Raw genomic sequence first — 21063 nt, 5'->3', positions numbered from 1 at the left:
AAGTAAGAGTTGAACCCACCCTTTCCAGTCATGAATTTATCCAGGAACTCTTCCCAGGTGCCAGGCTCTGGATGCAGTTTTGCCATCTGGTAGAAATAATAGTAAGACACAGCCACATCTTTAGCATTTCGTGCCACGTAGACCATCTGTGGAGAGATATGGCAAATCATCGTTTCATTTATATTTTTTAATATTTTGTAAACTTGCTTGTCTTGCGAGAATGCTTATTTTCTCCTATCAATGTCCTGATCTCAGCATTTATATATATATCCTGACATGGAATATTCACAACTATGTATTGTTTAACGCAAAGATTTGGGCCTTCACACCCTGTTTCTCCTTAGCTTTTGAAAAGAACATCTCTTAAAACACAGAAAATCAAATATAATAAGAATTATAGTAAATGTTATATTAACAAAAATGAGCTAATATTGTTCTCAAATTTAAAATATTATTCTATATCACTTACTAAAACATGTAAAAGAAACAGAAATTATAAAACTTATAGAAAGCTAAAGTAAAATTTTTAAAACTGAAAAAATGCCCTATTTTTAATTGAAAATAAATTTTTTATTTTTTTTTTTTTAATTTTTTTTTTTTCAACGTTTATTTATTTTTGGGATAGAGGGAGACAGAGCATGAACGGGGGAGGGGCAGAGAGAGAGGGAGACACAGAATCGGAAACAGGCTCCAGGCTCTGAGCCATCAGCCCAGAGCCTGACGCGGGGCTCGAACTCACGGACTGCGAGATCGTGACCTGGCTGAAGTCGGACGCTTAACCGACTGCGCCACCCAGGCGCCCCGAAAATAAATTTTTTATAAGGATACATTTAATCAGTAAAGATTAAACATTCTTCATTTTGTTCATGACCATGGATACATAACAATTATTGCTGTTTATAGTGATTTGCTGTGAGATTAAAATTTATTTTATGTATAGAGTCCTAAAGTCTACTTGAAAAAAGAAATTTTGAACATATTCTCCAAAAGAAATGACATTATTATGTCTCAGTGTTAATTGGATTTTCAGGGAAGTCCACTGAAATCCATAATCCTACTTTTCCCCTGAAGTACATCTAATAATCCTGAGGTCCCAGCCACCCAGGCAGTAAACATAACTCTAAGGGAAAAATGCATTCAGGAAGAAATTTCATTTTCTCTAATTAGAATCAGCTTCCTTCTTCTCTTCCAATTGATGGGAAAAAGAAATGGGAAGTTTTATAATCCCAAGTCACTGATAGTAGTTCTCATATTCTGGCGCTAGGAGAGAGAGAGAGTAAAAAGAGGTTTTTCAAAAGATTGAGTATAGAGTTCTAAGAGTTGAGACTATTGCTGATCCAATTTCTTGAGATAAACATTTCCAATAACTTCCTATTTCAATAGCAGGAGTATATGGTAACAAATCAATCATTTTATTCTATCATCATGTAAGTTCTTTAGTGCGGACTGTTTCCACTTCTCACAGCGTAGATAGAAGGCCATCCTGAAGATATGCCCCAATTCTCTTAATAGCAAGACCATGTGTTTCTGGAAACATCTAAGGATTTTTACCTTTGGAATTAAGATGATAAACTGTATCCTTGCTTTCTTTTCATTTTTTGTTTTAATTAGAGTTTGAATAAAAAAGAAAGTCACACATAAATGCATGTACAGACTTACTTGTATAAGCTCAATAGTATTCATAAGAATTAAATAAAATAACATGCTCTTAGATGGCAGAGAATGTCTTATTTGTATTTGCATTTATAATGACAATTACAATATTGGTACATACACAGTAGCACTTCCATAAATGTTTACTGATTATATGCTTATTGAAGAATTTTGCTTACAGGTAGCTGAATCAGAACTGCAAGGAGAAATTAAAAATTTATAGTCAGATTTCAACATCCTTCTCTCTATAACTGATAGAAAAATATGAAAAGATGAGAAATGTGATTCTACATACATTAAAAGAATGTTAAAGGAATATCATGAGCAACTTCATTACAAAAATTTGCAGCTTATTTTTAAAAAAATTTTTTGAAGTTTATTTATTTATTTTGAGAGACATAGAGAGCTAGTTGGAGAGGGGCAGAGAGAGAGGGAGAGAGAGAATCCCAAGAAGACTCTGCACTGTCAATGCAGAGCCCAACACGGGGCTCGAATCCATGAACTGTGAGATCAAGACCTGAGCCAAAACCAAGAAATGGACACTTAACCAACTGATCCACCCAAGTGCCCCCCAAATTTGACAGTTTAAATGACATGGACCAATTCCTTACAATGCATAAACTACCAAAGATCATGTAAAGAAAAGTATATAATCTGAATAATACTAAATCTATGAAATACATTCAATTTGCAGTTAAAAATCCTTCCAGAAGAAGAAAATTCCAGGCTTAGATTGCTTCACTGGTGAATTGTACAAAATATTAAGAATGAAATAGTACCAATTCCAACCAAACACTTCAGTAAATTGGAAAAGAATAAATACCTTTCAATTCATCTTATTAGTCCCTATAGTACCAAAGGAAGGGGTTATTCCCTAATGATAAAGACATTACAATGAAAAGGAAAGTAGAGTTCAATATCTCCCAAAGATACAAATTATTTTTTAAAAATTAGCAAGTTGTACTCAATAATATGACAACACCAAATTAATACATATCATAAATGAATACAATCAATAATTAAATATAAGATATGCAAGGTTGTTTTAACATTTAAAAAATCAATTGGTGTAATTAATTAATCATAGTAACAGACTAAAATAATGGAAAACTGTATGATTGGTCTTTTTTTTATGTTTAATTTTGAAAGAGATAGACACAGTACGAGCAGGGGAGTGGCAGAGAGAGAGGGAGACAAAGAATCCAAGGCAGGCTCCAGGATCTGAGCTGTCAGCACAGAGACCTACACAGGGCTCTAACAAATGAACCAGGAGATCATGACCTGAATGAAGTTGGATGCTTAACCAACTGAGCCACCCAGGTGCCTTCATACGATTTGTCTTAATGGGTACAGAAAAAAATCATTAGACAAAATCTAGCATGCATTCCTGATAAAAACTCAGCAAAGTAAATAGAACAGAACTTCCTCAGCCAGGTAAAGGGCATATACAAAAAACCTACAGGTGACGTCATCATACTTCGAAATGAATTTTCTCTAAGATCAAGAGCAAGACAAGCGCATCTGCTCTCACCACTCCTATTCAGTATTGTATTAGAGTTTTTTCCAGTTCAATAAGGCAAAATTAATAATAATAATAATAATAAGCAAAAAGCATTCATAAAAAAAAGTAAGAATATTTTGTATTTTTTATTTACTAACAGCATGAGCATCTACATAGAACAATGAATGGGATCTACAAAAAATCTATTAGATCTATTAAGTGAATTTAATAAGGTTTCAGGATAAAAGATTTATGCCCATATACCAGTAACAAACATTCATAAAATAATGCTAGTGTGTGTTTGTGTGTGTGTGTGCATGAGGAAGACAGAGAGAGAGAGAATTACTACTATATGAGAAAATTTAAAGAAGAACATCTTTCTTATAGGTATTAGATATTTAGGTCTAAATGTGATAACTGAAACAATAAAGCCAATACAATTAAACAGAAGAGAAAATATCTTCATAACTTTGGGGAAGGCATTCTCTTAAACAAATATACACACACCAAAAAATAAAAAATAAAGAAAAAAACTGATATATTGACCAACCTCAAAATTAAGAACTTCTTTAAGACATTATTAAGAAAAAAAAAATAGAGTGAATTAGGATATAAAAAAATTCAATGATCTCATCCAAGGACTTGTATCCAGAATATATGGAGAATTTCTACTTTAATAACAAAAAAAAGAAGCACTTATAGGAAGAAAAAGGCCAAGGAACTTGAACAGATACCTCAGGAAAGAAGATATTTAAGCTATGTAAAGGTGTTTCACCTAATTAGTCATTAGGGAAATATGAAGAAAACCACAATGAGATGCCACCATACATCTACTAGTAGGGCTAAAATTAAATATTTTTAGGTATATTTTAGGTTGATGAGGATGTAGAGTAACTTTAACTCTTGCACTACTGGTCAAAGTGTGGATTGGTCCATATGTTCGAAAATATCTATTGAAGCTGGATACATGTATACACTAGATCCAGCAATTCCATCCCAAGATATAACACCAAGGAGAAATGTGTACACACACGTGTGATGAAAACTTTTGTTAGAATGTGAATTGAAGCGTGCCTGGGGGGCTTGGTAGGTTAAGCATTGGACTTCAGCTCAGGTCATAATCTCCCAGTGAATGAGTTTGAGCTCCGCGTTGAGATCTCTGTTAACAGCTTAGAGCCTGGGGCCTGCTTTGGGTTTGGTGTCTCCCTCTCTCTGCCCTTCCCCTGCTTCCACTCTGTCTCTTTCTCTCTCAAAAATAAATAAACATTAAAAAAAAATAATAATCTGCATTGAAGGAGTGACTGAGTCTTGATTTTGGCTCAGGTCATGATCTCCCCAGTTGTGAGTTCAAGCCCCACATTGGGCTCTGTGCTGACAGCGTGGAGCCTGCTTGGGATTCTCTCTGTCTCTCTGCTCCACCCCCACTTGCTCACTTTCTCTAAATAAATAAATAAATAAATAAACAAACTTAAAAAAAAAAAGGATGTGCATTGAAGTACTATTTAATTACTGACAACTAACAACCACCAATAATACTGTGGGTAAGTAGGTTATGAAATACTCACATAGATGTAATGGAATGCCTTATATCAGTGGTTCTCAAACATTAGCATGACTCTAATTCACCTTGAGGTCTTATTAAAACTCATATTTCTAGACCTCATCCCTATAGTCTTTGATTCAGTAGGTCTGAATTGGGCCTGAGATTTGCTTCTCTAACATGCTTCTTTTGTTCAAGGTACCACATTTTGTGACATATGATATAGCAGGCTACATTAAAGAAAACAAAACAAAAACAATATAACAAACATGATAAGAATTGAACACACAAATATGGTGTTAAATGAAGTAAGTCAAATATTCAAGATTACATACTTTCTTATTATAGACAAAACAGGCAAACTAATTTATGGTGAAAACATTTAGGATAGTAGTTATCTTTGAATACAGGGATTGTTGCCCAGAATGTCAAGAAACAGAGTTTTTGGGTGTTAGTAATGTTCAATTTCTTGATTTGGATGCAGGTTTCATGGGTATGCTCACTTTGTAAAAATTCATCAAGCAGTATGCCTAGGATTTATGTACTTTTCTAAATGTTATACTTGAGGGGTGCCTGGGTGGTTCAGTTGGTTAGGCTTCTGACTTCAGCTCAGGTCATGATCTCACAGTCCGTGAGTTTGAGCTCCGTGTCAGGCTCTGTGCTGACAGCTCAGAGCCTGGAGCCTGCTTCAGATTCTGTCTCCCACTCTCCCTGCCCCTCCCCTGCTCATGCTCTGTCTCTCTCTGTCTCAAAAATAAATAAAAACATTAAAAAATTTTTTTTTAATGTTATACTTGAATTAAAATGGTTGTTTAAAAAAGGAAGCTTGGGGCGCCTGGGTGGCGCAGTCGGTTAAGCGTCTGACTTCAGCCAGGTCGCGATCTCACGGTCCGTGAGTTCGAGCCCCGCATCAGGCTCTGGGCTGATGGCTCGGGGCCTGGAGCCTGTTTCTGATTCTGTGTCTCCCTCTCTCTCTGCCCCTCCCCCGTTCATGCTCCGTCTCTCTCTGTTCCAAAAATAAATAAAAAACGTTGAAAAAAAAATTAAAAAAAAAAAAAAAAGGAAGCTTAACTGAATCCACATCCATATATGTGTGTGTGTGTGTGTATGTATATATATATATATATATATATATACATATATGTGTGTGTATATATATAATTATAAATCCATATTTGTAAATTATAATTATATTGAATTCATGAATAAACAGTTATTGGGTTATTTAAATATTAAATAGTTGTTTATTTTCATATTAGATATTTATTTGAGTATTTTAAGTATTTATTTAAATACTTAAATATTAAATATTTAAAAGTAGATAGTGAGTGAAGGGATTTAGACAGAAAAACAGGCATTTTAGAGAATAGAAAACCTGAGAGAGTCTCAGTGCTTGGGCACTAAGTCTACATCTATTTATCTATGGCACTGGTGTCCACTGGTGTTTTTTTCAATCTTTGGGGTATAGGGATCACATTATTATTTTTGCAATTATTTATCCAGGGGTTGCAATTGCCCATCGTAATTTCTGCATGATTAGTAAAAGAAATTTCAACACAAATAAGGATTTGTTTTCTTTAAAATTTGCTACCTTGCAGTTATTCTTCCAAAATGAAGAAGGGAGAAGTTGAACAGGTAGGTGTGTTTTCACTAATCGAGGAGACTGCTTTTTTTTCAAATCCTCCACACCTACAAGCACAAAAGTTAAACTATATTATAAATGTGGAATCATAAAGGTTAATGGCAATGTAATCTAAGATTTTGCAGACATTAACCCCACTCACTATATGGCTTGAAATGATTATATGGCTATATGGCTTCATATAAAATCTGCAATGAGATCAAAACTGATAAATTCTGGCTACTTATGTGTTTTATTTCACATGTATTACAGTCAATAACTGTCTGTAATATCCTCAGATACAGTACCTCGATGAGGTGGAAACAGCAACAGGTCCATGTCAAGATATCCAAATTTTCCTTCATTTATCTTTCTCTTTTTCTTATTTACAATATGGGGAAATTGAACTAGAAGATTTCAAATTCTTTTTCCAGCTTTCTTATATTCAAATTATAAGATCAAATTGAACCTTGAGGCTCATAACTAACACAATTTTAATAATGCATTACCATCCATTGTTCTGTTCTTGAATCTGTAAACATCAGCTAACAAGAAGTAGACATGATTTTATATTGGATCAAACACTGAATTTTCTGTATATAATGATTGTACAACATTTAAATGTTGAAGACTTCCACCTGTGCTATTAAGAAAAAAAGTATTCTCATCAAAATCTCCTCTAACACAGATATTATCTTTGGGTGCAAGAGGAGTATAATATTGGTATAGCCGCATTCTTACTCTTCTATTATAGACACTTATGAGTCAACTGTCCAAGTTCTGTCTATATCGATTCTATCATGACTCCTTCAGACACCAAAAAACAATAGGGGGATTTATTGCTATGGGGAAAAGAAACATTAAGGGAAAATACCATTATCCAGTCCAGGAATTATCATTTCCATGAACGGCACTCGTTTGTATATTGCGTTCTGTTTGCATTTCTCCACATCCCCATTATTATAGATCAAATCCAATATTTCACTGATCCAGGTTGTTCCTAAGGGGGAAAAAATGGAACAACGTTACACATTTCTGTCAAAAACAGTATAAGAGAGTCAATAGAGGTAGAGGAAACAGAAAGGTGCTCTTCATTCCCATTCCCTTTCTCTCTTCTCCCTTTTATAGGAGACACCACCATCTACTTGAACATATGCATATGTATTGTGTATATGTGTGTGTGATGTGTGAGAGAGAGTAAATATGACTAAAATAATTATAAAGTAAGTCATGAAAAGTAAGGAAAACATGGATAATGTAAAAGACAGGAGGTAAGTTATGTAGCAAACCCTCCTGAGTGGAATGGAGAGGGAAGTGGCCAATTTCGATTTGTACATTTCTTATTAATATCAAAAGATATTACTAGGCTTTGGGACTGAAGAATACTTGAGGTAAAAATGTTCAACATTTGGTGGAGGTGTGAAGAGAGGATACAAAGAGAACTTTGTGAATTGTGTCTGTGGTGACTAGTGTGCTACTCATAAATAGAAGACAATACATCCTCACTGAGCAGAGTAGATCAAGTCGCTCAGATCTTTATGAGACTACAGATGGTCCCCTACTTATCATGGTTTGACTTATGATTTTTTTTTTTTTTGAGTTTATGATGGTGTGAAACTCAGAGGCATTCAGTAGAAACCCAACATTGAATTTAAAATTTTGATCTCCTGGTCTAGGGGTCAGCAATATGATGCTCATAGATATCTACAGATACTGGCCAGATGCTGGACAGTGCAGCTTCAGCTCCCATTCTGAATGGGGGTAAAAAACAGATTCCCTTACAACCAGTCTATACCTAGGCAACCATTCCATTTTTCACTTCCGGTACAGTACTCAATAGATTACATGAGAAATTCAGCACTTTATTACAAAGTAGGTCTTGTGTTGGATGATTTTGTCCAGTTGCGGGCTTTGTAAGTGTTCTGAGTACATTTAATGTAGGCTAGGGTGAGCTATGATGTTTAGTGGTTTAGGGGTTTAAAATACAGTTTCAACTTATGATGCATTTATAGGAAGGTAAAATTATCACAAGTCTGTATGTAAGGATATTTAATCGTCTAAAGCATTCAAAGATCAGTTTCTTGAGGCTGTGCTAAAAAAGCAAATACGGAGCGACTGCATAGCTCAGTCAGTTAAGCGTTGGATTCTTGATTTTGGCTCAGGTCATGATCTCATGGTTCATGAGATCAAGCACTGAATCAGGCTCTGCATTGACAGCCTGGAGCCTGCTTGAGATTCTCCCTCTCTCTCTCTCTCTGTCCCTCCCCTGCTCACTCATGCACATACGCTCTCTCTTGAAATATAAATTTTTTTAGAAAGTAAATATAAGTTTGGAGAAAAATATCTTCTTAACTGTTCCCATCCCTTTCCTCTTTACCAAATGTGCAATAAATGATAGTCTTTAAATTGAATAATCATGGTTAGAAACTAAAAATTACATTAAATGATCTATGCACTGCATAGACATTGGAAGTTTGACCTGCACTGTAGCAGGATTCTCGGACAGAGAATTGTGACACCGAGGCATTTCTTTCCAGGAAGCAACTTTATTCGTGCCCGCATGGCTCAGTTCGGTTTGTACCCAAAGAACTGAGCCCCCAAATGCCACGTGGTGTAGTGTTTTGTATATTTTTTATTTCTTTGTCTCCCATATATGGTAACACACTAACATACAGTCTGATGACGTGATCTCATGCTACAAGGTTGTGAGCGATGTTGTCACCTATGTGTATAGTCAGGTTGTCTTCAGTTTTTGTTTTTTTTTTTCTTTCTCTCCTTAGGTAGGGAACCCTACCCCCCTTTGATGCTCAGATCCCTCTATTTTGGGTCAAAGAGCATCACCTTGGTTTAGAGGTTTATATTTCCGTAACATCATTACATGAGTGGCCATCTTTTTTAAAATCGTGGCCTCAGTGAAACAGGAGACAGACTGTACGACAAGAGGAGTTAAGCAAGGTAGGAGTAAGCAACTTCCCAGAATTAGGAGGATAATTTTTATGAGAGTTTTGAATCCCTGGAAAGTTGAAAACCATCCTCCAAATAACTCCCTGGAATTTTAACTGTTCTGGGTCTGGATGGGGACATGAGCCATCCTTCTCATTTGATTTGTGATCTCCTCTATGACTTTTTCCTCCTTATCTGTCTGTAGGCAGCAGTTGCTTAGGTCAAACTTTTTACAAACACCTCCCTCAGAAGCAAGCAGGTCCGGGCAATATTTTAAGTCCGAGCAATATTTGATAGATAACATTGCACATTTTGGTTTGCTGCTTGGCTAGTAAGTTAAGAGCTCTGGAAGTTTTACTGGTTATAATTTTTATAACTGCTTGTAGTCTGATTATGTGGTTTAGCATGCAAATGGGAGGGCAGTAGCCCCAGGACACATCCTCTCCCTAGTGGCACGACCATAATAGTGGATTATATGCTCGGGAGGCCATTTATTATATTTTTAATCGCCTATTTGTAAGGCACACCACTTCATTTGAGTCGCCCTGTCCCCATACACTTTGACCCCCAAATGTTTCCCTCTGGCAAGTGGGAGCAGGAAGAAAGATGGATGAATAGTTTCCAGCACATATGACCATGCCCAGATTGAGGGAAGTACTATATATAGGCTGTCCTTCCACATATCTAGTATAGTCCACCTGTGGCCCACCATTTGATGGCTGCATGACATTGTCCCAGGTCTCTCAGAGATAAGAGAAGTTAGACAAGGGGTGGGGATCTGGCTCAAGGGGACCTGGGGCCCCCCACTATTGGGTTTTTCAGGCAGTTGAGTTATAAAAGCTTTGGCCTAGGCATGTGAAGTATTGACCAGAGATGATGATGAACTTTTTCCCCACTAAGCAAGACAGCTTTTTTTTCCCAATAATTGAGCTTTTGAGGAGCCAAACCCCGACAGTAGGACTGGGGTATTTTGTTTACTCTAAGGTTTGTGGGGATCTACTTTTCTAGTCTCTTATGGCCATTGTTTTCCCATGTTGGTACCAACAAAGTATACTATCCACAAAAGGAAGGTGAGTGCTCACAGAAACCTCTCACCACATTTCCAGCCGGCCAGACCAGACTCCGCTGATCCTACAGCACAGAGTAGAGCAAGAATCACAATAATAGTGAGAAGGCATGACAGTGCATCAGAGTAAGGAAACAGATATAGAAAATAAGGACAGTCTTTTGTTCCACTGGACTGTCGATTCCTCAAGCTTCTGCCATGTGTAGATTAGTTAGCTTCCAGAGTGACTAAAGCAGGGCTGCAGTCTCCCAGAGCCTCTAGAGTTGCAGATTGCTTCTTCCGTATGGTCAGTTTACATGGCATTGATGGATCAGCTCCCAGGAGATGCTGGCTTCACTCTGCTGTAGTGAATGCAGAGACCCACTTTGGCCACCTTTACTAAAGTAGGGGTGGACAAAATGACAGTGAACGGGACCCTCCAGGGAGCTTTTAGGGGGTGGACAGTTTATTTCTTTATCTATATTGCATCTCCCGGTTTAAAGGGGCCAGTGTCTGTGGTCAGACTCACAGGTAATGGCTCCCTGACCCAGTGGAGTAAGGTGGTTAGGGTACAGCCAAGGGCTCGCATCTGTTGTCTTAGATTGGGTTAGGTTGTCTACCTCATTTAGATCCCTCCATATGCACTGGATAATGGGGAGAGGGTGCCCATAAAGGATTTTATAAGGGGAAAACCCCATCTGGTTCATCAGCCTCCCATTTGTAGCTGCAGTCTGCCTCCTGAACATCCCTTATTTCTCCCTGCCTAATATTAACCCTTTCCCTATTTATTTCTTCCCTGGAATAGGGCCTGTAACTGCTGTTAGAAAATAGGGATGATGACTGCTCTGGCTTCTTCAAGTTGATAAGGGATGGTGTAGGGGTTCAGCAGTTAGAGTCTACCCAAGGGTCAGTCGACTGGCCCACAGTATAGTTCTACAGGAAGGATGGCAGGCATGAGGTGGCATAAACATTAGCAGACATAAAGAGAAAAACACACAGTAAAGATTATACTGACCTACAAAATGGCATCTTAAGATAATGTCCCCAGTTCCAAAACCTGTCAAACAATGTAGGAGAGACCCTGACTTTGTAAACAATTTATGTCAGGGAATATCTTATAACCCAGGTGATGGAAAAGCAGGAGCAGTAAGTGATCAATGGTGGATCTATTTCCAAGAATTTCGTCCTAACTTAATCAAAATATGTTTTTAAAGCATCTAATGCTTGTGAAGTGTTATTTAGAGTTTTGCTGCGTATAAGCAGACAGTTTGCTTTACTTTGAGGTGTAAAACTTTTCCAAGATCCAGAAGTTCTACTAGAGAAAGAGTCAAGGCCACCATTTACCATTATTAATTTACAAATGTTTAGGTAAGCCAAACCTGGGTATTATTTACAAAGCAAAATTTTTATTACTTTTTGTGCCTTTTTTCTCCTGCAGGGGAAGGCCTTTACCCAATTAGTAAAAATATCAACCCATACCAACAGATGTAGGAATTCCTTTGACCTTGGCAATGAGTGAAACCTAATTGTCAGTGTTTTCTGGATAGCCTCCAGTTCCTTGATTGCCTGGGAGAGCAAGTTTGTGGTTGAGAGGATTGTTTGTAAGACATACTTCACAGGCTGATACTACTTGGTAAACTGTCCTTTACAAATTTTTTTCCAGTAAACATCCTTTGGGCCTTTTGATAAGTCCCTCCCTCACTGAAAGGCCTGGTGCTGTGTTTTAATGATCTTTTAGCTCTATGAGCTTCCCTGCTCTGTTTGTAACCATTCCAAGGGCTGGAGACAGTGTCTATGATTCAGACCCCATTTTATTTTCTTGGGAGAGTAGGTAGGGTTGAGTCTCCTTAATAATTGATATAGCACACAACTTATTTTCCTGACCCCTGGTGTCTATAGCCTACAATATCCAGTAATTCCCCAAAACTCACATAACTGTTTATGTGTTCTGGAGTTAGTACACTATAGTCTGCAGTTTAGTTATAATGTTTCTTCCAAGCAAGGGAGTAAGGTTCTCTGGTATTATCAAGAAAGAATGAAAAAAAAAATTAGTTTTCCCCATATGTATCCCAGAGGCTGAGAGAAAATTTTAGTTATGTTTTCTGGAGATGCCTCTAATCATCATGGTGCATTTGGATAGTGGGCCTGGAGTAGAAAGGAGGACAGAAGAGGTAGCTTTGGTGTCAAGAAGGAAATCGACTAGTTTTCCTTCTATATTCAGAGTTACCCAATGTTCTGGGTTTCTGATAGACAGTTGGTTTAGGGGAGCCACCATGAAGAGCCCCAGGCCCCATCAGTCCCTTCCAGGGACATTGGTTATGTGAGCCCTCATAGATAGAGGTCCCCGAGAGCATTCAGATCTCCAGTGATTGTCCCACATAAGGGGCATGGCTTATGGGGTTTTTGTTTTGATTGTCCCCTCTGAGGACATTCTCATTTTTAGTGCTCTGAACAGCCATATACATGGCACTTGGTGCCAGCACCTCGGGAAGTTCGGTCTGACATAGTGTGTAAGGCCACAACTAAGGCCTGGGATTGGTGTTTTCTGTTCTGTTTTGTTTTAAGCCTCCTTTTCTGTTTTTTTTTTATTCTCCTCTTGATCTTGGTTGTAATATACCCAATTGGCAGCTCATAAGAGCTCCTCCAGGGTGCCTTCCTGATCAACAGTCAGTTTCTGCAGTTTTCTCCAAATATCTGGGGCCAATCTAGTGACAAATTTGTCTTTTAGAAACGTCTCAGTCTCAGCGGTGTTAGAGCCTCCCTTAACCTTTCCAGGAAGGCCACCAGGGTTTTATCTTGTGTCTGTAAGATAGTGGCTAATTTATCATAATTTCAAGATTTAACCTTAGACCTCCTGACCATACACACAAAAAAATTTTTTTTTAAGATTTTTTCTTCACAAACCTTTTACAACTGTCCTTTGCTTTTAGAGTTTGACCTAAGCCCTTTTCTTTCCAAACAACCAGTCTCATTTAACAAAATTACTTTCTTTTACCTTTAACAAAAAATGTATTTTTATTCCTTATATATTTTTATACATCTATTCTTTTACATACAGAGTTGTCTTCCTTATTTTCATCAGTCTTAACTACATTTAGCAGAATTTTAACTCTTAGAAGCCTTAGTCACCAGTGAAAACTAAGTAGTAACCAGTAATGCAGGCTGCCCCCCAGATGGTACAGAAGCAGGAGGGGGATGTGGTGGGAAGGCAGAAGAGGTGAGGAGCTAGCAGAAAGCAGAAAAAGAAAATTCCTAGATTTAAATTTTGTCAGCTCAGACAAGGGGGCAGCCTCCAGGTTTCTTTTGTTTTCCATCAGTGGAATAAGGCAGTCAATGTCAGTACAGAGAAGACAGGGAATTTCCCCAAAACAAAGGAGTTTTGGCAGCTGCCTGGGAATATTTCTTAAAGTCCCCATTCTAAGTAGAATAACCAGAGACTGTTGGCTCTAATTATCATAGTCATTGACCCAGAAAACGAAGGAGACACAAGTCCCCATACATAGGTGACTCCAACCTGCCGCCCCAGCGCCCAAAGCCTTAGAGTTGGAGCTTCATTCCTCCTCCATTGCGGAACTACTAGGGCAAGTCTGGGAGGTGATCAGGCTCCCCTTCTGCCTCTTAGTGGCAGGTCTGCCAAAATGAACCCCAGGTTCTTACCAGTCTGATGGGTGGAGTTCCCCCAACTGGTTCCTGGACCTCACGGGTTCGGTTGTGCTCACACAGGGTCCTCGCCCCGGAGCGCCGGGACAGGTTAATCTCCTGTGGATCGAGGTGCGCGCTGATGCCAGGGGAGCTCACCTCTCCTGGCGCTCCAAGATTAGCATCCTGGGCAGCAAGGGAGGTGGAAATGCACCGTCTCCGAATCCCAGATGAGAGCCCCCAAGAAATGTAGCAGGGTTCTCGCACAGAGAGTCTTGACGCTGAGGCTTTTCTTTCCAGGAAGCAACTTTGTTAGTGCCTGAATGGCTCAGTTGGGTTCATACCCGAAGAACAGCCCCCAAACGCCACGTGGTGTAGTTTTTTGTATATTTTTTACTTCTTTGTCTGCCATATATGGTAACACACTAACCTGCAGTCTGATTAAGTAGTCTCATGTTACAAGGTCGGGAGGGATTCTTGTCACGTACTCCTATAGCCAGGTTGCCTTCAGGTTTTTTTGTTTTGTTTTTTCTTTCCTTAGGGAGGGGACCCTACCACAGCACAAGGATGCACCTTTGGGTTGGTTCCATAATTGAGAGTACTTTCGGCCTCCTTTTTAGTTCTTTCTTATAGACAATTCTTTCTGCTTCTTGTCCCTGAATCATGAGTATGAGACTCTCTCTCTCATCCATCTAACACAGACAATTACAGTGTTAAGAAAAATGTGAGTCAAATTAATACTATCCTTGAAATTTTTGTTGCCTGATCTGGGTTAGGCTTAAGCAAAGATTCATGGGGACGAAGAGACCTAAATTCCAAAATATAACACATTTTATTTCCTGTCAATGGATGATTCAAACTGTGGCCATTGAGATCTGACGGAAAGTACCATTTTTGCTATGCTTAAAATTGGAAATGCTTATTTTCCATAATTTTTTTTTTAAAGCACATGATTTGCCTCATATAAGGAATAAGTTAGCTTGGCTTCTCAAAATTTACAGGGAACTGATATATTAATAACATTAAGACACATTTTCAACAGCTTGTAAAGGGAAAAAAAATCAAAGACAAAACGTGACCACAGAGTATTCAATTACTTTACATGTAGCCAGCTAGCCACCTAGCTTTCACTACGTCAAAAGAAATCCAGCTTCAAAAAGCACTTTCACAAATGAAGCACTGTATAATGGTGCCTTCCAAAGATCATCCGAATGGTTTTCTGCTTGTGAATATATTTTTTTAAATAGCAAAAACAAAAGATCATGTACATTTTTAGTAATTGCCCCACCTTTTCTAAACTTGTGCCTCAACCAGGAAATGCAAAGTAGTTTTCGTTCCAAACAATCTGGGTCTGCTAAATTGCTTACAGAGCAATGTAAGTAGTAAGAAGAAAGAAAAAACTAGCTTTTGCCAAAATAGGCTTGTTTTCTATTCCTACAAAGGTCTGTATTGTACATTTGTTTGTTTTCTGATAAGAGCTCTTTGTTCTCATGCAGTGTTTATAATTTTGGCATTAGAATCTCCAAAAACTCAGGTGTTTCCTCCCAGGCTTTTTTACATAGCCCTATGAAGTAATTTCAACATTTATAAAATAAAAAGAAAATTAGTAGTCAATGTAATTATTAAAACCTTCTCTTTCTCAATTCCTTTCAGAAATGAAGCAGAAAGCGTTGCCAGGGTGGTTCAGTCAGTTAAGCAACCAACTCTTGATTTGGGCTTAGGTCATGATCTCACAGTTTGTGGGTTCAAGCCCTGTGTCAGACTCTGTGCTGACATCAGCAAAGAGCCTGCTTGGGATTCTTTCTCTGCTCCTCCCGCACAAAAAAATAAATAAATAAAGTTATAAAAAAAAAAAAAAGAAATGGAGCAGAAATATAAAGGAAAGTTGACATTAGAGAATTTAGCAATTGGAACACTTGATTGATTATGGGCTCAAGTAAATTAAGTGGATAAAAGGCAATAAAAACTCATTCTCTGATATTTCTCTGTATATCTATCACTGGATGAATTGGAAGACTGTCATAAAAATATCTGGAGAGGGGCGCCTGGGTGGCGCAGTCGGTTGAGTGTCCGACTTCAACCAGGTCACGATCTCGCGGTCCGTGAGTTCGAGCCCCGCGTCGGGCTCTGGGCTGATGGCTCAGAGCCTGGAGCCTGTTTCCGATTCTGTGTCTCCCTCTCTCTCTGCCCCTCCCCCGTTCATGCTCTGTCTCTCTCTGTCCCAAAAATAAATAAACGTTGAAAAAAAAAATTAAAAAAAAAATAAATAAAAATATCTGGAGAAATAAAAATTAGTGATTCTTATTGAGTCATCTTAAGTTATTTTTTCTGAGATCAGAGAAGGTCAGCAGCTTTTAACACTGAGGTCAGCAGCTGTTTAACATTATAGCAAAACATTTCTAAATGTGTTTAAAATAATAATAAAGTGTTTAAAATAATAAAATATTTTACCAAATATGTTTAAAATACTACAATGAATAATGTAAACATTAAAATGCATAGAAGGAATATAAATATGTAAATAATCTAATGTACCTAAATCATTTTAGATATGCAGTTTTCATCATTTTTGTTTGGATTTAAAAAGGAAAATAAGACAATGGCATTAATTTTCCCTCAGATTAGCCCCTACTCAGTGGCAGATCTTTTAGAATCGAAAGTGAGTTTTATCTGATTTCCGACAAAACTGTCCCAGCAACTGCTGCTGTGTTCCCTTCACTAGTGATGAGATCAGTGGGCTTACACATACAGATCGATAACTAATCAGCGAGTACAAACAACTAAAAAGTTCTTACCGGATTTGGGGTAGGTTGAGATCAGAAGGTCATCTGGTCGGGCCTCAAATGACTCCACCTGGGACCACTCCTCAGCAATACTCCAGAAGAGGGGGACACCCTGAACATCCACTAACTCCCTCCTGAAGATATCCAGCTTCTTGTCCATTTTTCAGAAACTAGATTTTAAACAAAAAGGAACATGTTAAGAAGTATTTGTTTTAATAGCGGTAATCAAAGTAAAATAAATTGATATTTTATTAAATTAGTATTTCATTACTATAGATGCAGCAGCTTTAGATCACATTACTGTGCCTTATGAACCAGTGGAAGAAAAAAAGTATTATAAAAACTCATAGGTCTTACACTATTTATTTCATATGTGCTGTTTATACATTAAATACCATCAACATGTTCATTGGACAATTGAGGCCGAGATTTGTGGGATAGATAGTAAAAGTACTGGGCTTTGGAGTAAAGGGAGAGTAACCACACCAACCACGAGACTCTGACCTGAACTGAAATCAAGAGTCCAATGCTTAATTGACTGAGCCACCCAGGCTGTAAACTAGAAACTGAAGAGTGGCCTTAGGTAGTACTTCCCTCCTTTAAATTACTAGATGAGACTGGCAAATGATTCCATCTAAATTGTATTTAACAGACCACAAGAATGAAAGTATGTATAGAGGGAGGGCGGGGAAGAAGAAGGGAATGACAACAAAAGACTGGGTGAAAGAAACAAGCTTGGGGTAGGTGTAGCACTGGAGATACATTGCTCCAATGCACTTTGTAACACCAGTGACATCATGTATAGTTTTATATTCTCAGCATAGTTCTAATAAAGGTACTTTTATCTCTCTTTAGCTATCATATATAAGTGGAAGAGCTTGAAATATATCCTAAGCACTACTCTGAAACATATTGTTGTTTTCCCAATTTAGCATGAGCCTAAGGGGTTATTTTTCTTTGTTTAAAGTGCTAGAAAAACAGAGACTATGTAACAAGCGTGGGTTTATCAGGCTTCCTGAGCCCTCGGGCAGCTGCTGAACTTCTCTTCAAGAATTAAAATCAGAAGTCTCCGGACCCGGAGTCAAAGGATATAATTTAACCTGTTCCTTTTCTCATGTGCAATTTCTTATCTTTTTTTCCTTTTCAAATCCTCCTCACTCCACCCGTACCCTGCCTCATGCAAATACTTTTTATTTTAAAAGATTATAAAGTTATAGTATACAAAGTCAATATATAAAACACTTTTGTGTTTCTATATGCTAACAAACTATCAAAAACAAATTAAGAAGACAATCCGTTTATAATTGCATCAAAAATAATAAAATATCTAGGAGTAAATTTGACCGAAGAGTAAAAGAACTGTACACTGAAAACTATTAGACATTAATGAAATAAATTTAAGAAGACACAAATAAATGGAAAGATATTTTGTGTTCATGGATTGTAAAAGTTAATATTGTTAAAATGTCCATACTACCCAGAGTAATCCCAGCTATGTTCTCCACTCCCTCAAAGTGTAACAAAGGACAAAATGTACAAGTTCTTGCATGGCTAGCTACCAGGTTTTTGTTTGATTTCTAGAACAAGGTGTTATTATTTTGTTACTTGTTTTATTTTGATTTTCACTACCCTTGTACATACTAACATAAAGGACAATGTTGTGAGAGCAAAATTAATTAATTAATTCAAAAGTATCGATTGGATATTATTGTTTAATATCTGGGACACACTGCACTGGAGAATCTAACTACTATAAAAACTTTCAGCTATCTTCATGGTGCTTCGAAGAGAGTGGGAAAGAAAGATACTGATCAAACAATCATACCAATAAATTGAAATTTTCGTTGATGGTAAGTGCTATGAAGCAGAGATATATTCCATAAATAGAGGGAAACTGACAGAATCAAGCTGCTTACAAATGTTTCCCCTGAGAAAGGAGCAAGCGTTAATTTTGAGAAGAAAACTTTCCAACCAGGAAAGAGCACATCGTGCAAAGACCCTAAAATGGGAGAGAGAAGGCTAGAGTGTTAATGAGGTTGGGGTATGTAAATACTTTGTCAAATTATGTTGTAAGAAACTAGAGACTTCAGGATTTTTTCTGGGTGATTAAATGTGTCTGGGATATAACTGCGTTTCTGTCTGTTCTCCACCAGAATAGGAGAAACCACTGACCCGCCATTATGCACAGAGTTAACAATAGTTCTGACCTAGTTTGAAAGGATGGTAATGTGTTAGTGGTTCTGAGATGTTCCTGAGCATCATGGGGGAGGAGTATATATTTAAATATTATTATTATTATTTTAAATGCTTATCTTTGAGAGAAAGAAAGAGAATGAGAGCTGGGGAGGGGGACAGAGGATCCAAAGTGGGCTCTGTGTTAAGAGTAAGTAAACATTATTTTTTTATTATTATTTTGCTTTTACCAAAAGTCTTAGGATTTATAAATACCCTAAAGTTCCAATACAATAGATAGTATTAAGTTGTACTTGTGTTGCTACACCTCAAAAGTAAATTTATGACAGCACTGGGTTATGATTTGATGGTATTGGTACTACTATATTTCCTGTCATTATTTGCAAATTTTTGTGGATATCTGCCTGTGAAAAGAAAGAATAAGAAATGTAAAGTTTTAAAAGTTCATAGTTAGTCATTGTCCACCCTCCTCTGTTGCTAAATAACAAATTCTGATTTTTAAAAAAATAGTATTTGCTGGGAAGTACTGAGTACCTTTGGTACTATTTATAGTCAAGGGCCAGGGCAGAGAAAATGCTATGTGTTCACAATACCTTTACCTCTTTCCAAGCACAGAGAGTATTTTTTAGTCTCCCTTGAAGTTAGATTGGGAAGATGTGACTAAGTTTTGGTTACTGGGCTGTGGGTGACATAAAACTTTTCCTTGACCCTCCAGTCCTTTCTTCCATGGCCAGGGAGCCTTTCTAGTCTGTGTGTTCAGATGCCTAGTCCTGCCATGATTGAGGTGATCTTCCCACCTTTCTTTAGACCATGACAGGAAAAAATAATTCTTCATTATGTTAAGCCATTGATATTTTAGTGTTGTGGGTTGTTTTGTTTTGTTTTGTTTTGCTATGGTTGTTGTTGTTTTCCTATAGTATTGTAGCAGGATTCTCGTACAGAGAGTCATGACACCCAGGGTTTTCTTTCCAGGAAGCAACTTTATTCCTGCCGGCACCACTCATTTGGGTTCCATACCCTAAGAACTGAGCCCAGAATGCTAGGTGGCGTAGTTTTTTGTGTATTTTTTACTTTTTTGCCTCCCATATATGGTAACACACAAACTTGTATTCTGATTAAGTGATCTCATGTTACAAGGTCACGAGGTATGTTGTCAGGTAACAAGGTTGCCTTGAGGATTTTTTTTTTCCTTTCCTTAGGGAGGGGACCCTACCACAGTCCCCCCTTTGGTGCTCAGACCCCTCTATTTAGGGTCAAAGGGCATCATCTTGGTTTAGAGGTTTATATACACTGTCCTCCCACATATCTAGTATAGTCCACCTGGGGCCTGCCATTTGATAGCTGTGTTGACATTGTCCCAGGTCTCTCAGAGATGAGAGAAGTTAGGCAAAGGTTGGGGAGTCTGGCTCAAGGTGATCTGGGATCTCCCACCATTGGGTTTTTCAGGCAGTTGACTTATAAAAGCTTTGGCTTAGGCATGTTAAGTATTAAACAGAGACGATGATGAACTTTTTCCCCACTAGGCAAGACAGTTTTTTTTTCCCCAATAATTGAGCTTTTGAGAAGCCAAACCCCGACAGTAGGACTGGGGTATTTTGTTTTACTCTAAGGTTTGTGGGGATCTACTTTTCTAGTCTCTTATGGCTATTATTTTCCCATGTTGGTCCAACCAACAAAGTATCCTATCCACAAAAGGAAGGTGAGTGTTCACGGAAATCTCTCATCACATTTTTAGCCAGGCCGGGTTGGCCTCTGCTGATACTATGGCAAAGAACAGAGCAAGAATCATAATAAAGAAACTAGGTGTGACACTGCATCACAGTAAGGAAACATATAGAAAACAAGGACAGTCTTTTGTTCCACTGGACTGTCGATTCCTCAACCTTCTGTGTAGATTAGTCAGCTTCCAGAGTGACTAAAGCAGGGCTGCAGTCTCCTAGAGCCTCTGGAGTTGCAGATTGCTTCTTCCTTATGGTCAGCTTGCATGGCATTGATGGATCAGGAATGCACTCCCAGTTTCGAGATGCTGGCTTCACTCTGCTGTAGTGAATGCAGAGACCCACTTTGCCTACCTTACTGCAGTAGGGGTGGACAAAATGACAGTGAACGGGACCCTCCAGGGAGCTTTTAGGGGGTGGACAGTTT

General features: G+C 37.9%; 1 protein-coding gene across 5 annotated transcripts in view; it reads right to left on the bottom strand.

Annotated features, from left to right (window-relative positions):
- LOC112858721 (sulfotransferase 1 family member D1-like) overlaps positions 1-21063 on the bottom strand; it is a 46992-nt gene that overhangs the window by 7939 nt on the left and 17990 nt on the right. For all 5 annotated transcript variants that reach the window (XM_086704900.1, XM_086704896.1, XM_086704897.1 and 2 more), the window contains 4 exons: positions 16738-16895; positions 7190-7315; positions 6286-6383; positions 20-146 (listed from right to left, as the gene is read on the bottom strand). In XM_086704900.1, the coding sequence (XP_086561026.1) occupies positions 20-146; positions 6286-6383; positions 7190-7315; positions 16738-16885 (499 nt within the window). In that variant the 5' untranslated portion in view covers positions 16886-16895. The remainder of the gene's footprint in view (positions 1-19; positions 147-6285; positions 6384-7189; positions 7316-16737; positions 16896-21063) is intronic.

The sequence above is a fragment of the Puma concolor genome, chromosome B1, assembly GCF_028749965.1.
Source record: "Puma concolor isolate L17-30 chromosome B1, mPumCon1.1.hap2, whole genome shotgun sequence".
Lineage (NCBI taxonomy): Eukaryota > Metazoa > Chordata > Mammalia > Carnivora > Felidae > Puma > Puma concolor.
Note: the sequence above shows the minus strand (reverse complement) of the source record. Positions and strands in the feature narration are given on the sequence as shown.